Source organism: Leptopilina boulardi, unplaced genomic scaffold, assembly GCF_019393585.1.
Source record: "Leptopilina boulardi isolate dan_hultmark-lab unplaced genomic scaffold, ZJU_Lbou_2.1 LbouV2_122, whole genome shotgun sequence".
NCBI classification, from domain to species: Eukaryota; Metazoa; Arthropoda; class Insecta; order Hymenoptera; family Figitidae; genus Leptopilina; species Leptopilina boulardi.
In genome coordinates, this window is record NW_026137666.1 from 1,719,389 (window position 1) to 1,733,133 (window position 13,745).

The 13,745-nt window shown below is 29.9% G+C and overlaps 1 protein-coding gene across 4 annotated transcripts in view; it reads left to right on the top strand.

The window, feature by feature from the left end:
• LOC127286718 (breast cancer type 1 susceptibility protein homolog) overlaps window positions 1-13,745 on the top strand; it is a 167,545-nt gene that overhangs the window by 14,988 nt on the left and 138,812 nt on the right. For 3 of the 4 annotated variants that reach the window (XR_007843783.1, XM_051313271.1, XM_051313265.1), the window contains exon 2: window positions 6,012-6,226. The exons of the other annotated variant lie outside the window; for it this stretch is intronic. Coding sequence is in view for 2 of the 3 variants with exons in the window: in XM_051313271.1 (XP_051169228.1) it covers window positions 6,012-6,226 (215 nt within the window). In the remaining variant the exon portion in view is untranslated. The remainder of the gene's footprint in view (window positions 1-6,011; window positions 6,227-13,745) is intronic. 4 annotated transcript variants of the gene reach the window in all.

Sequence of the window (13,745 nt, forward strand, 5' to 3'; positions counted from 1 at the left end):
AAACCTCTAGCACTGTTGATGATCAATTTAATGCCAATTCGAACATTTTTTGCTTCTTAAATAATGTTTTAATTATACATTTTCTAAATTTCAGCCATATAATGTGTCATAATTCGGCCGCCATTTTGGATTTTTAAAAAGGCCATATTGTAAATGTTAAAGTACTTCGAGATGAACATTTTAAGACCTTAAACGTTTCAATTGGTCCCATACAATTATGTACAGAGCACTGATCCGGTTGACGCGGAACGTCCCATATATATTTGAAAAAAATTAGAAATCGCTGGCTATTTCACATAAAAGTTTATTTTTTTACAACTAGATGAGCAAAAACATTCTGGTCTCTTGTAAAATAGAATATATGAATTGATCGCTCAATCAATCTCTGAGCGAATTTGATCCAGTTTTCACTAAATATAAATTTGATTTGAACCAAATATTACATCTAATTATAGTGCAGTATGCTAAAAAGAGAAATTAAAATTAGTAATTATTTAGTTGATTTGTGGAAGAATTATGTTAAATTGCATTTTAATAATATAGTAATTAATATATGCATATTAATTAATTGTTATCATTATAATTAATTATAATAGTAATGAATGTGCTAAAACGTGAGTGAAAAACCTGATAAAATTCGCTCAGAGTTTACTTGAGACAATCCGACAGTATCTTATTATTCTAGACTATTTTATTTGTATATTACACATATTCTTTTAAGTTCGAATTCAAATAATATTTACATACGAATTTTTTGTTTAATTAAATATTTGCTGAAGCAAATTTTATTAATTGAATACATTAATATATGATAATTGGACTACAAATGTTTTTTGATCAATATAACAATATACCTATTTTAACTTTACTTGTTAATTTCTAAAAATTATAAAATTTTTTTAAAATAATAATAATAATTATCAACAAAATATGTTGATAAAATTGAAAAAAAGTAATAAGATCTTCTATTTTCATAAAACCATATTCTATTTTTAAGATCTCAGTTAGGTTAGTTTAGCTCAGGGGTTAGGTATTCGGTTTGCGTTCGTTAGGTTGTGAGTTCGATTCCCTGCGTTTGCGAGATTTTCTTCGATAGGAGTAAATAAATATAATAAATTGTAAAAATAATAATTAAGAATGTGTAACGTAAAGATAAAAAAATGTTGTACGATAATTTTTTTTTTTAATGATAAAATATTGATTTTTTTTAATTTTTAAATATTTGTAGTCAGAATTCATGAGAAGTAAGTCAGGAATCTTCAAAACTATTTTATAGAAAGAAATGTCATTTAACATCACAAATAGTTACAGGGTTTAATGATTTATGGTATGGCAAAAAAAGGGTCTCCGACCCTCATAAAAAATCTGACTACTATTGACGATTCTTTGACTAAACCTCACTTATTGTGGTGTTCTGTGACTGCAATCGTAACAAAAACAGTCTCAAAACGTCAGAGATCCTGACTAATTTTTTGACGTTTTGTGATTTTATTTTTAGCAGGGTAATGCATATATTCTATTTAAATTATATTGTGATTAAATAAAAAAATTTCAAGTTATTGGAACTTGATACATTTTTCTTGTTTTGAAGGTTTGTGTTAAACAGTGGGACACCTATTATTAAATAATGAATAATTGTTTCAATAATAATATTCTGCTGCATACTTTGTAAATATGTATGTTTTGCATTAAATAACGTTAACAAATGTTGCAAAACACTCATAATTTAATAATATTTTACCTTTTTATAATACGATGTCAAGTTTCATATGAAAAATTGCTATTATTTTTTTTACGTTTACAGTACTGCTGATCATACGTCATAATTTGGTCATAACCTAAAATCAATTTGGAGGAAAATTTGAATAGTCGTTCTCTTATCAAGTGTTATTTTTCAAATGTTGCCGAACAATAATTGTAATAATTATAAATTTTGAATTTTTTAATGTTTTTTAGCATAAAAAATCACATTTTTAGTCGCTGTGTAAGTATAAATGCGCATGCGTATAGCTGACACAACTTATAATTAGTGTTGCCAAAATCCACGTTTCATAAACTTAAATTTTTGCCTGTCCCAGTGTTTAATGTCCCACTGTTTAAATTGAGCAAACGCAAGAAATTATTTAAATAAAAATTGTTTGTAAAATTTTAAAACATTTTAAATTATTGGATATTATACTTAAAAACATGAGTAAACGAAGTAACAATTAAACTCTATTGTCAAAGGATTGGTATTGTTTGTGGTAATTGTTCTGAGGGACTAATACTGGTATATACATATTTTTTTATTTTGAAAACAGAAAAAAAGACGAGTAAGATTTTTAGGCGAAGATATTCTTATGTTATTTTGAATCCTCTAGATAGAGAAATGCAATATTGAATGAAAATGTTTATATGTTATATTCCTTGATGTGAGAAAGAAAGGTATAGATTACCTCTTCAGTTTTTGACTTTTATCTTTATATTTCCATGAGATAATACACGGAAAAAATTTCGAGACGTCACACGTGCCGATGTCGATGTAAACCTACAGTACATTTCATTATGTACTCAGAGTTAATCTTCATTAACAAAGGTTCTATTGGCCAAGGGTTGGTACATCTTTATTTTTCTATATAATAAATGTGTAAAAAGAAATTATTACCTGGGTCCTCAGAGTTAATCCTCATTAACAAAGGTTCTATTGTCCAATGGTTGGTTTTCTGTGGTATTTGTTCCGGGGTTTTAAAACAGGTATAAATACGTATATATGTTATTTATAATGAACTACTAATTACTTTATATAAGAGTGTCCTTTTTGCACATATTGGCTGATCAGTAGTTACTGATTCATAGTTACTCATAGTCGCTAAAGAATTTTATAAAATAAAGAAAAAATAATTATAAACACAATTAGACTCTATATTTTATTCCTATATTTTTGCACAAGAAACATTAATATTTTTGTTTTTCATATTCAAGTTTAATTTAAATTGTGAACAAAAACTTTTATGAATTGTCCTATGTAAGGATAAAATAACTCGTGTCGTAAAATTTTACCATTTTTACTTCATCTTTACAATCAAAAAGACAATTGTCGATGAATGACGACTGCTGTCGGGCATTAACGATTGCACACGACGCATAAATCGTAAATGTATGCGTATATTATGAATTTCAAAATTTGGGAATTTTCCAAAAATTGTCAATATTACTTTAAAAAAATTGTAATTTTACTCGCTAATGTATTTTTCTAAAGAAACGGGAATATTACCAACTTTTGTGATTATACTACATTAAAAACAGGAAAAATACTACAGTGTGGAATTGTCATTTTTGCTTTAGTAAGGTTACGTTCGCCAATGGTAATTTTCCCATCTAGTGCAGTTTCACAGCCTTCAGTCATTTCGTCCTTTTGAAAGTGGGTAACATTATTACCCACTTTAAAAGGAGGAATTTCGCTGAGGAATGAAAAATCCCAATATTCGAAATAGTAAAATTACCAAATATTGTATTTTCCATTTTGGACCCTGTATTATTTCTGCATTTAATATAGTATTTGTGCCAGGGATTCTTAAAAGTAAAATTCCTATCTTTAGGAAAATTCTGTTTGGACTTTTTACAGTGTTGTATTGAATTAAAGGAAAAATTGGTTATATTTAATAAAAGGTAAAATTGGTTGTATTGAATTAAAGACAAAATTGGTTATATTTAATAAAAGGCAAAATTTGTTATATTAGAGAGAGTGAGCAAAAGGGTTAAAGATATTTAGATTTTCATGAATTAAAAATAAAATTAAACGAAGTATACTATGGCCAACATAAAAGAGTATGTTATTTTAAGTGATAAAGATTTAAAAAATATTGAAAATAGAAATAAATTGTTAAATTACATGCATATGTACAAATTTGAAAATTTATTAAGAAAAGATTCCAATTCTTTTTTCAATATAAAAAGGCTTTTTATGTACAAATTCTTGATTTTATTGTTCCAATTAGAGAAGGTCATAAACATATTCAATGACTTTTTAGCGGTAATAACAATTATGGTCACTGAATTTGTGTCTATTACGATAGAGTAAGGCTTTATATTTTTGATAGCCTTAATGAGGGGTGTTTAAATGTGCATCAAATAAAATATTTAATTAGATTGTTCCATTTTAAACCAACAGTAGTTTTTGAAGCTGTTGATCAACAACCTTTTGGTAGTGTTGAGTATATGCAATAGCATTTGCAACATCTATATTATTTAACGTAATGCCAAACCATGTAAATTATGAAACTGATAATAACAAAATGAGAAACCATTTTAAGTCAATGTTTGAAAATAATCGCTTAAATCATTTTCCGTCAGTAAGAACGTCTCACAATAGGAATTCGATAATAGAGAATGATTAGAACCGTCTTTTCATAAATTGAACTCAGGAACATGAAAATTATATTTTTAGTAATTATATTCCCAGTAATAATATTAACAGAGTTCTATTAACACAAGATTTAAAAATTAAACATTCTCTAAATGACACTAGTGAAAAGAAAATAATTGATACAACTGATAATAATGTGAACAAAATTTCACTACATGAATATTTAAAAATGAAAAATTTTCTGAGTAAAAAAAATGATAAAAAGATAAATCGAGCAATTAAAGAGAAGGGAAGAAAAAGGAAGGCAAGGCGCGAAGTTACATATGAGCAGAAAATAATAAGACAGGAGAATGAGAGATTGAGAAAACGTAATCGTAATAAAACAGAAATAAAAAAGAAAGAGCGCAAAAAAAATTTAACATGCAAAAAAAAGAAGTTACCCTACCGAAAGAGTGGTACTGGAATGGAATTTCCACGCTTATTGCATTAGTGACCTTACCAGCCAAGTGATCCACCGGTAAGGTATTGCAGTCGTCGGATGTCGACGCCCTAGGGCCTGCTTTCTCACCCCGACTTAGCGCCGTTACAGAGGTGTCAGAATTCCTCCGTGTTGTTTTTATTTTATCTGTCATTATTAATTCCTATGGTTGTATTTTCTGTTTGGGGTTCCTTCCCTTTAGGTCTTAAACCAGTGCTGGTTTTTGGTTTGCGCCGATTATTTTATTTCACCGATACCACCTATATCTAGGAGGCGTGCCCTTATCCACCACCTAGGGACGCGCCCAATGGGAGACCAGCAGCCCCGCGCTAGGTACCAAGTCCTGTCGCGCTCTAGTTGGAAGCGAGTTCCAAAAGGACACGGGATAATTGTATAATATTATATAATATTATTATTAAAATTATTAATTGATATGAATATTTATAAAATTATATGATATTATACTCTTTGTAGTAATAAACATCTGAAAAACTGTTTGATGACTTTACAAAATAAGATAAGTATCTGTTTAATGTATTTTCGTTATAAAAGACATTTTTTAAAAAAAGTTCATAGCCTCCCCTGGTCGATCCCGTTAACGAGCTCCCAGTGTGGTTGAGAGTTATGATGGTCATGGGTTCGAGTCTCAGATTCAACGCGTCGAAAGAATATTTTTTTCTTTTTTTATTTATATTATTGACGCTTTTTTAAAACTTAATAATTTATTGAATTATAATTTACATTCAAAAATTGCTTAATAAACAAAATTAAATTTTTAAAATAAATATCCGACGTCGGATGCGATGACGGTCCGACGCTGGAAACGATCCCAAATCTCGGCTACGAATCCGGCGTCGTTTTCGACTGCGGATCCCATGTCGAATCCGACGTCGGATCTGAAGGCGGAAACGAAATAGGTTACGATGCGTATCCGGCTTAGGAAACTGCGACGGAATTATTCAATAGGGACGTGTTGTTATTGCAGATTGCGTCTCAATTATGTTTCAGCAAAACCTTCAGAAGATTGTTCTGTGGACGTGAGAATTAAATTATCACGTCACAGTATAAAATTTAAAAATCTTTATTTTTGAGCACATAAAAATAGTTTAACTCCTTAAAGTTAATAAAATGTATTGTTTTTTATTGTATTTAGTTTTTTAGAGAAAATAAATAGGATTTTTGTTGCAGCCTTGGACTTTGTACTGATCCTTATACTCCTCGATGTGGACATCCATTTTGTCAAAAATGCATTATTGAAGTAATGGGAAAAAGGAGTGCTCAATGTCCAATGTGTAATGGCGTATTAACACGAAGAACTCTGATCCGAAACAATCAGTTAAATAGTATCATTGAACATTTGCACAAAATCGAAGATGCCATTAAAATCGATATTAATTTAGGAAGTAAGTATTTTTATGTATTCCTATGTTGAAAGTACTCCCTAATAAAAAAAATTATCGTAAATACAAACATAACCGTAATTACGACTCTTTATACGAACGCACATGGTGGATTTGTCAAGTGTCTATCCCAAAAAAAGTTTTTGTCCAACCCATCTCCAATTTTTTATAAGTTTTCCTATACGAGGCGCATGAATATTTCCCAATTGACTCATAACAGAATTGTCATTTAACTGAAACGCATATAACAGAACTGTCAGAAGTCCGATATGACATATAACAGAATTGACAATTGTCCGATATGACATAACAGAATTGTCAAATGTCCGACATGACACATAACATAACTGTTAGAAGTCCGATATGATATATAACAGAATCGACAAATGTCCGACATGACATATACCCACACAGCACAGTATATTGCTGTAAGCTTACCTCAAGCTTACATGTAATTTTTGTAAGCTAACCCTGTAAGCTTCAGGTAAGGTCGAGGTAATATAAAAATGTCCGCCATACAGTAAGCTTACACAGTAATGCCATGGTAAACTTACATGGTAAAGTCATGGTAAGCTTACATGGTAGGGGCACTGTAAGCTTACATGGTAAGATCACTGTAAGCTTACACGGTAAGATCACTGTAAGGTTACAGTAAGCTTACACGGTAAGCTTATATTAATTGCTAACAAATAACAAAGTATTAATTTATCAACGTACAGTAAACAATAAATTGTTTTGCACAATTATATTTATTTTGTCATTTATATAAAAAACCCCGGTAGGGTTTGCTTAAAAAAATTTACTGCGCATTCGTAAGTGCCATAGAAAGCTACTGCGCATAAATATTTTAAAAAATTATTTATTGATACCTTTGAAAACTTGCCGTGTAAGCTTACTGTAACCTTACAGTGACTTTGCCATGTAAGTTTACTATGGCCTTACTGTGTAAGCTTACTGTATGGCGGACATTTTTATATTACCTCGACCTTACCTAAAGCTTACAGGATTAGCTTACAAACATTACATGTAAGCTTGAGGTAAGCTTACAGCAATATACTGTGCTGTGTGGGTAACATAATGTTATTGAACCGAAATGACACTTAGCAGAACTGTCAAATGTCCGACACGCCATATAACAGAATTGACAAATGTCCGACATGACACACTGAAAAAAAATAATAAAATAAATAAAAATTATTACTTGGATCAAGAAAATCGTGGGACTGAATACGGTCAAATCAATAATGTTACTGTTTCAAGAAAATTATTTACTTGGAGCAGTATATTTGAAAGAAGAACATATGTTCTTGATCCAAGAAAATATGGAATTATATCAAAAAGTTAATCGACTTCTATGAGTAAAATATTTTCTTGTTCTAAGAATATCTGTAGTCAAATCAATTATTGCATTTGATTCATTTATATCTTTGTAAGGTTGGTTCATATAAGTAAAGATATAATCAAAATATTATTTACATTGTCAGAAGAGCGAATGTTCTTGGTCCAAGAAAATATGGAATTCGTCTAAGAAGTTAATTGACTTTTAAGAAATGTAAAATATATTAAGTCAAGATCATATATATATATATATGGCTCATTTCATTTAAATTGTCATATTCGTGTCCCTTGCCAAAAAAAATTATTTGATATAACCTTAGTTGAAATTAATTTGTTTATATAGTAAAATGCAATAATTTTCAATAATTTTTCTACTTACAAGGACATAAAAGTGATTTTCATAATATTGGCAGAACAAAAAGCAGGCAAAATGTCATGAGTGTAATGCGTCCCCGGAGACATTTTTAATGTTCAAATGAATGAAATGTCGAAAATATAGTGTTTAAACAAGATTTAAAATATGTTTCGTGAAGTATTACTTCTATATTTAATGATAGAACGTCCAACAGCCTTCCGGCAGGATGAAAAAGACTCACGTGAGTCCCCCCGAAATCGCTTTATAAAATTAACATGGATTCAGATAATCCAAAAGTAAAATATATCGTTGGAAAGGTAAAAACACAAGCTTTTAGCGCTTGTAAACATAAAGTTTGTAAATAAAAATCCCTAGGTTAGGGAATTCAAAGAAAAAGGACGTTTTTATAGGGTTTTTTTGACGAATCCAAAAAAATATTTAAACTGAATTTTTTTAAAAATAAACTATCACATTTTATTCTTTGAAGGCTTCAGAAGAAAATGAGAGTAGTTAGACCGAAAAATATTGGTTTTTGTAGATTTTACAGTGAATTTACGAAAAACTGTTTTTTTGGCTTGTAGCAAACATGCAAAGTTTGAAGGCTTCGAAACATGGTTTAATATTATTTTTTTTTTAAGTCTAACGCATGAATTTTTTCGTTTTTACGTCTACTTTAATAGGAAAGGGTGACAGAAAAAAATTTTGAGTTCCCTTTTTACCACCCTCATATATATAGGGCCATCCAAAAAAGCCTTCCGACAGGACGGGCGCTTGGACGTTCTATCATTAAGGAAAATCAAGTGTTGGTAATTAAACTTTATTTTATACAATTTCCAGAAAATGAAAATGACGTGTCCCTCACTTTTGTATTTTTATGTTTTGCCGGCAGAATTTCCTACTTTTAGCTGCAAATTAAATTACTTTATGAGCAAAAAAATTTTTTTACCATCGCATAAGCAGCAGAACACAACAACGAAGTGTGTGAAAAAAAAGAAAACGATATAAGTATAAATCTGCTCGTTTGTCATGGAGGCAGAAATAGCAGACACAATTTCGTAATTGAATTTCTGTCAACAGTGTAACGCCTGGAAAATGGTAAGTAAATATTTTGAATTTTATATCGGTATGAAATTTAATGTATTTTTGGATTCTCTTTCGAATGAGACCAACCCCGTCGATATAAGTATAATCGTTTTCATTTTATAAGCGAAAAACGAGCAAAATGTCATCAGTGTAATGGTCATAAGTGTAATGCAAATTTGTATATATGGCTTCAGTAAACGTAATAAATCACAGAGGCCTACAAAATAAAACTTTTTTCTTTTATCTTGATATCAGAATGGTTTCTAATGTATTTTTGGGCTCTGAACACGATCCCGGGTCTTAAAATTGCCTAGCATGTCAGGATTTTGAAAAAAAAGTGAGGGTAAAAACCCCCAAAAACGTGTTTTTATAGGTGTTTAATATGATTTTTCTCTTTAACCTGACGTGGTAAAAACTTCAAAAAAGTCTTAAATTAAAGCTTAAATCGTGTTATACATGACCCGTACACGCACCCCCCCCCCAAATTTTTCAATAAAATGGGGTTAACCCCCCCCAAAATTTTTTTTAAAAATTTTTTCGGCGAAATGAATAGATGTTTATTTGTTTTATGTTTATAATATTTAAGCATTTTTATAATTTGTTGGCTTCTTTTCAGGAAAATAAATACAAATTAGAAAGCTTAAAAAGAAAATTGAAAGCAGATCGTGAAGATGCTTATGAAAAAAGAAAAAAATCGAGGAAGAACGACGAGAGAAAAAAAGATGTCGAGAAAGAAGTAGATATAAGGAAAATAAAAATAAATTAAAAGCTAATCTAATGGAACAACGTAACACCTCCAAAGAAGTGCAACTATCGCAGCGTCAATCAACTAATCAATTAGTTTCTAAACAAATTCCTAGTGCAATTGATTCGACCAGTGGAAATATGCAAATGTCGACTAGTAAAAAAAATTTTGTTGTCAAAAATAAAAAAAAAGGAAAAGAGTCTGAAAAAAAATCGGTGGAAGAACTAAAAAGTATTAATAGAGAAAGAGTAAGGAAATATCGGGCTAAAATATATGGCGATCCAAATTTGTACTCAAAATTTTTGCAAAATCAGAAAAAAAATAATCTCAAAAGAAAAGAAAGAGGTTTAACAACAATTTCCAATATGACGGAAAAACAGAAGCAGATTAAACGAAAATTTTGGAGAAAAGCGGAAATTAAACACAGGAAGAAAGTAAGCGAGTTGCAAAACCCAGATCAAGGTTTGATCTGCGAAACACCACAATCTTCATCATATAAACTTGTTGGGGCAAGAAGAGCTAGGAAAAATAGGGATTTTTTAAAAAGTAAAATAAGGAAGTTGGAACACGAAAAGCAACAATTGATAAAGTGTTCAAATAAATTTAAAAAGAGATACCAAAGATTGAAAACGCCTTCTAAAAATAGTGGATCACCGTCACCGAAAAAGAAAGCTGCCGGAGTGATGGAAAGAGGAAAAAAAGCGATCAGACGTCAATTGCAGTTTTCATTCGCTTTGCAAAAACAAATTAAGTTAAATTATGATGCAGGTTCAGCGCTTGAAAAAACTACGATTTCCAGAACTGTTGCAGGAAGCGTGATAAAAAAATATCAAGGAATGGGTCATCTGACGAAACTTGTATCCTTAAAACGCTATCGATATAACGTAAAGAAACCTGGCATAATTGCATGCTTGGCTCCTGTCTTGCCTGTCAAGAAAAGAAATTGAGTACCGCAGATTATAATGCTAATGAATCATCTTATTATTATAAATGGACTCGAAAAGAGGAAGAAAGTGTTAATAAAAAGGGTGAAAAATATACATTCACAGCTATGATGAAAGACAAAATCTCGGAGACACAAGGAAGTATTGTTTCAATTACAAACCAGGAAATACCCGATTTTCTTGAACATTTGCATAATATTTCTACTCAACATCAGTATTGTAAGAAAATAAAGGCGAACCTCGATAGTAAAACTGCCGTTTTACATTCCGATTTTTCTGAGAATTATGCTACTAAATGTCACACAGAGGTTCAGGCTTTACACTTTGGAGGATCTAGAGCGTTGCTAACGATTTATACGAATGCATACTACATCTTGAACCCCGTTTCGAAAAAAATTGACGTTGGAAAGTTTTGTACAATTTCCGAGGATGTTCGCCATACTGCGCCAGCCATTTTTGCTCATCTGATACCATTGTTTCAAAAGTTTCAAAATTTGGGCATAAAAACATTATATATATTTACAGACAGTCCTACTGGACAATACAGAAATAAAACAACTTTTTTTCTAATCTGCATTTTTGCTAAAAACTACGGTTTCGAGAAGGTTATTTGGAATTATTTTGAAAGTGGTCATGGAAAAGGACCAATTGATGGTTTTGGTGCAACACTGAAATTAAAAGCTGATAGTAAAGTCGTACAAGGATTTGATATTACTAACTCTGAGAGTTTTATAAATGCTGTTAAAGACGTGAAAATAAACCTCTCAGAAATTAAATCTGAGGAAATTAACGCAGTCGAGGAAATAGTCTCTAATGCTGGAATGTTGAAAGCTGCCATCGGTACATTTAAAATTCATCAAGTCATCTGGAAATCCGATGACAAGGATATGTTGTATTTAAGAAAGCGGAGCTGCATTCATTGTGATGATTTTTCTCCATGTACTAAGTGTGACTTGGAAAGTCCATTTTATTGTCCAGCTCCAGCCGCAGTAGAAAGAAGTACGCAAAAACAAACATCGAAATTCGGAAAAGGTACAATTATTTATTTATTATTTATTTTCAATTATTTATTTATTTCAATAAAGAATAAAAAAAGCAAATATTTATTCACAGATGACTGGGTTGCAGTTAAGGAAGAGGCAGATCAGTGGTACGTAGGCAAAATTAAAAACTGTGCCAAAGTTGGCGCTAAAAAAATTTTTATTGTTGACATCATGTTCTCGTCAGCCAGCAAAAAATCAGCGAAACATTTTAAGCGAATGGAAGACAAAAAACAAGAAAGAAAAGTTTTTCTAAATAATATTGTTTTGCGCATCCAATCGCCCAAAGAATTAAAAAAACCAAAAAAATTTTATACTATTGCAGAATATAATGCAATAGAAAAACTTTTGCATAAGTAATTTAAAACTAGTAATATAATGTTACACCAAATAATCGTTTTATAAAAAAAATCGGACAAGTGCGAGTTACACTCGCATTAAAACCGAGGGTTCCGTACCCTTAAACCTAAAATTTGAGAGGTTTAAAGTTTGAAGGCCTAGATAGAAAACATAGACATATTCATAGACATAAACATAGAACATAATCTACGCATAAATTTGAAAATAATGTGAGCGCATAGATTTGAAAATAAATTAATAAAACTAAAAAATAATAAAAATATCAAAAAATAAAAAATGTCAAAAGATAATAAAAATAGTACCTAAATGGTAAAAAATAGAAAATAGCAAATTATAAAGAATGGCAAAACACTACAAAAAAATATAGCAAGCACAATTGGAGTTAAAAAAAAATCAAGAATTTGCCCCAAAAAAAGGAAGAAAATTTTATCTTTCTAGGTCAAAAATTGTAAAACTTAACCCTATCGAAAATTCCGACATCGGAACATAGATTGTAGCCTACATCTGAAACGTTATCTAAATTCATATAGGAAACTATATCGGGAACCATATGGGATGCTATATCGGAAACTATACAGGAATCGATGTTGGAAATTGGGACAGGCAAAGATGTATTTTCCCATATAGTTTCCGATATGGTTTCTACCCAGTTGAAAATTCCGACCTCGTTTACGACGTCGTATTCTAAGTAGTTTGCGACGTAGTAAACGACGTAGAAAACGACATAGTAGCAAACTACGTCGTTTACTACGTCGTTTACGATGTTGCAAAAATTATTTTAATATTATTTATTTAGTAATTTAGTAAGTCCAATATCCAATATTAAAAATTTTAATAATAATTTAAAAAATCAATAATTTAAAAAAAATTTATTTTTATTATTTTTTAATAATTATTATTATTATTTTATTTTTAATATTTAAATTAAAATAAAAAAATGGTCATCAAAATATTAGTGAAACCATTTCTTCCAAAAAAGAATTTGTCTCAAATCCAATAAAGGAGAGACATCGGGCAGAAAAAAATTTCGACAAAAAAAAAATTTTCGATCACTGCTTATATACCAATCTAATGGCACCTCAACTGCGAGAAACAGTTATGATGTTCGCCCTCCCTGTGGCGTTGAGCGAACTTAAGTCCAGAGCTGAGCCATCAGCGCAGCGCGGAAACATTTGAAAAATTTGATTTTATTAGATATTTTATTTTATTTTAAATATGACAAATAATTAACTTAATAAATAATTAATGTCATAAATAATTATTAATAACATAATGTCATACTTAATAATTCGTTAATTAATTATTTTTAATGAAAATTTGACAAAAAAAAATTTGTTGGACAAAAAAAATATTACCATTAAAAAATAATTTTTTTGTTAAATTTTCGTAGTAAAAAAAATTTTTTCAAGACAATTATTTGTGACCTAAAAAAATATCACGATGAGAATATAATTAACAAAAAAAATTACTCGTAGCACAGAAAAAATTTCACCATGAGAAAATAATTTTTTTAAAATTTTATTTGTAAAAAATTTATTGGTAGCTCAAAAAAAAATATCACGATGAGAAAATAATTTTTTGTCAAATTTTCTCTGTAAATAAATTAATTAACTAAATAACGTACCGTAAAACGGGGTTATTTCGCTCATTGCGGGTA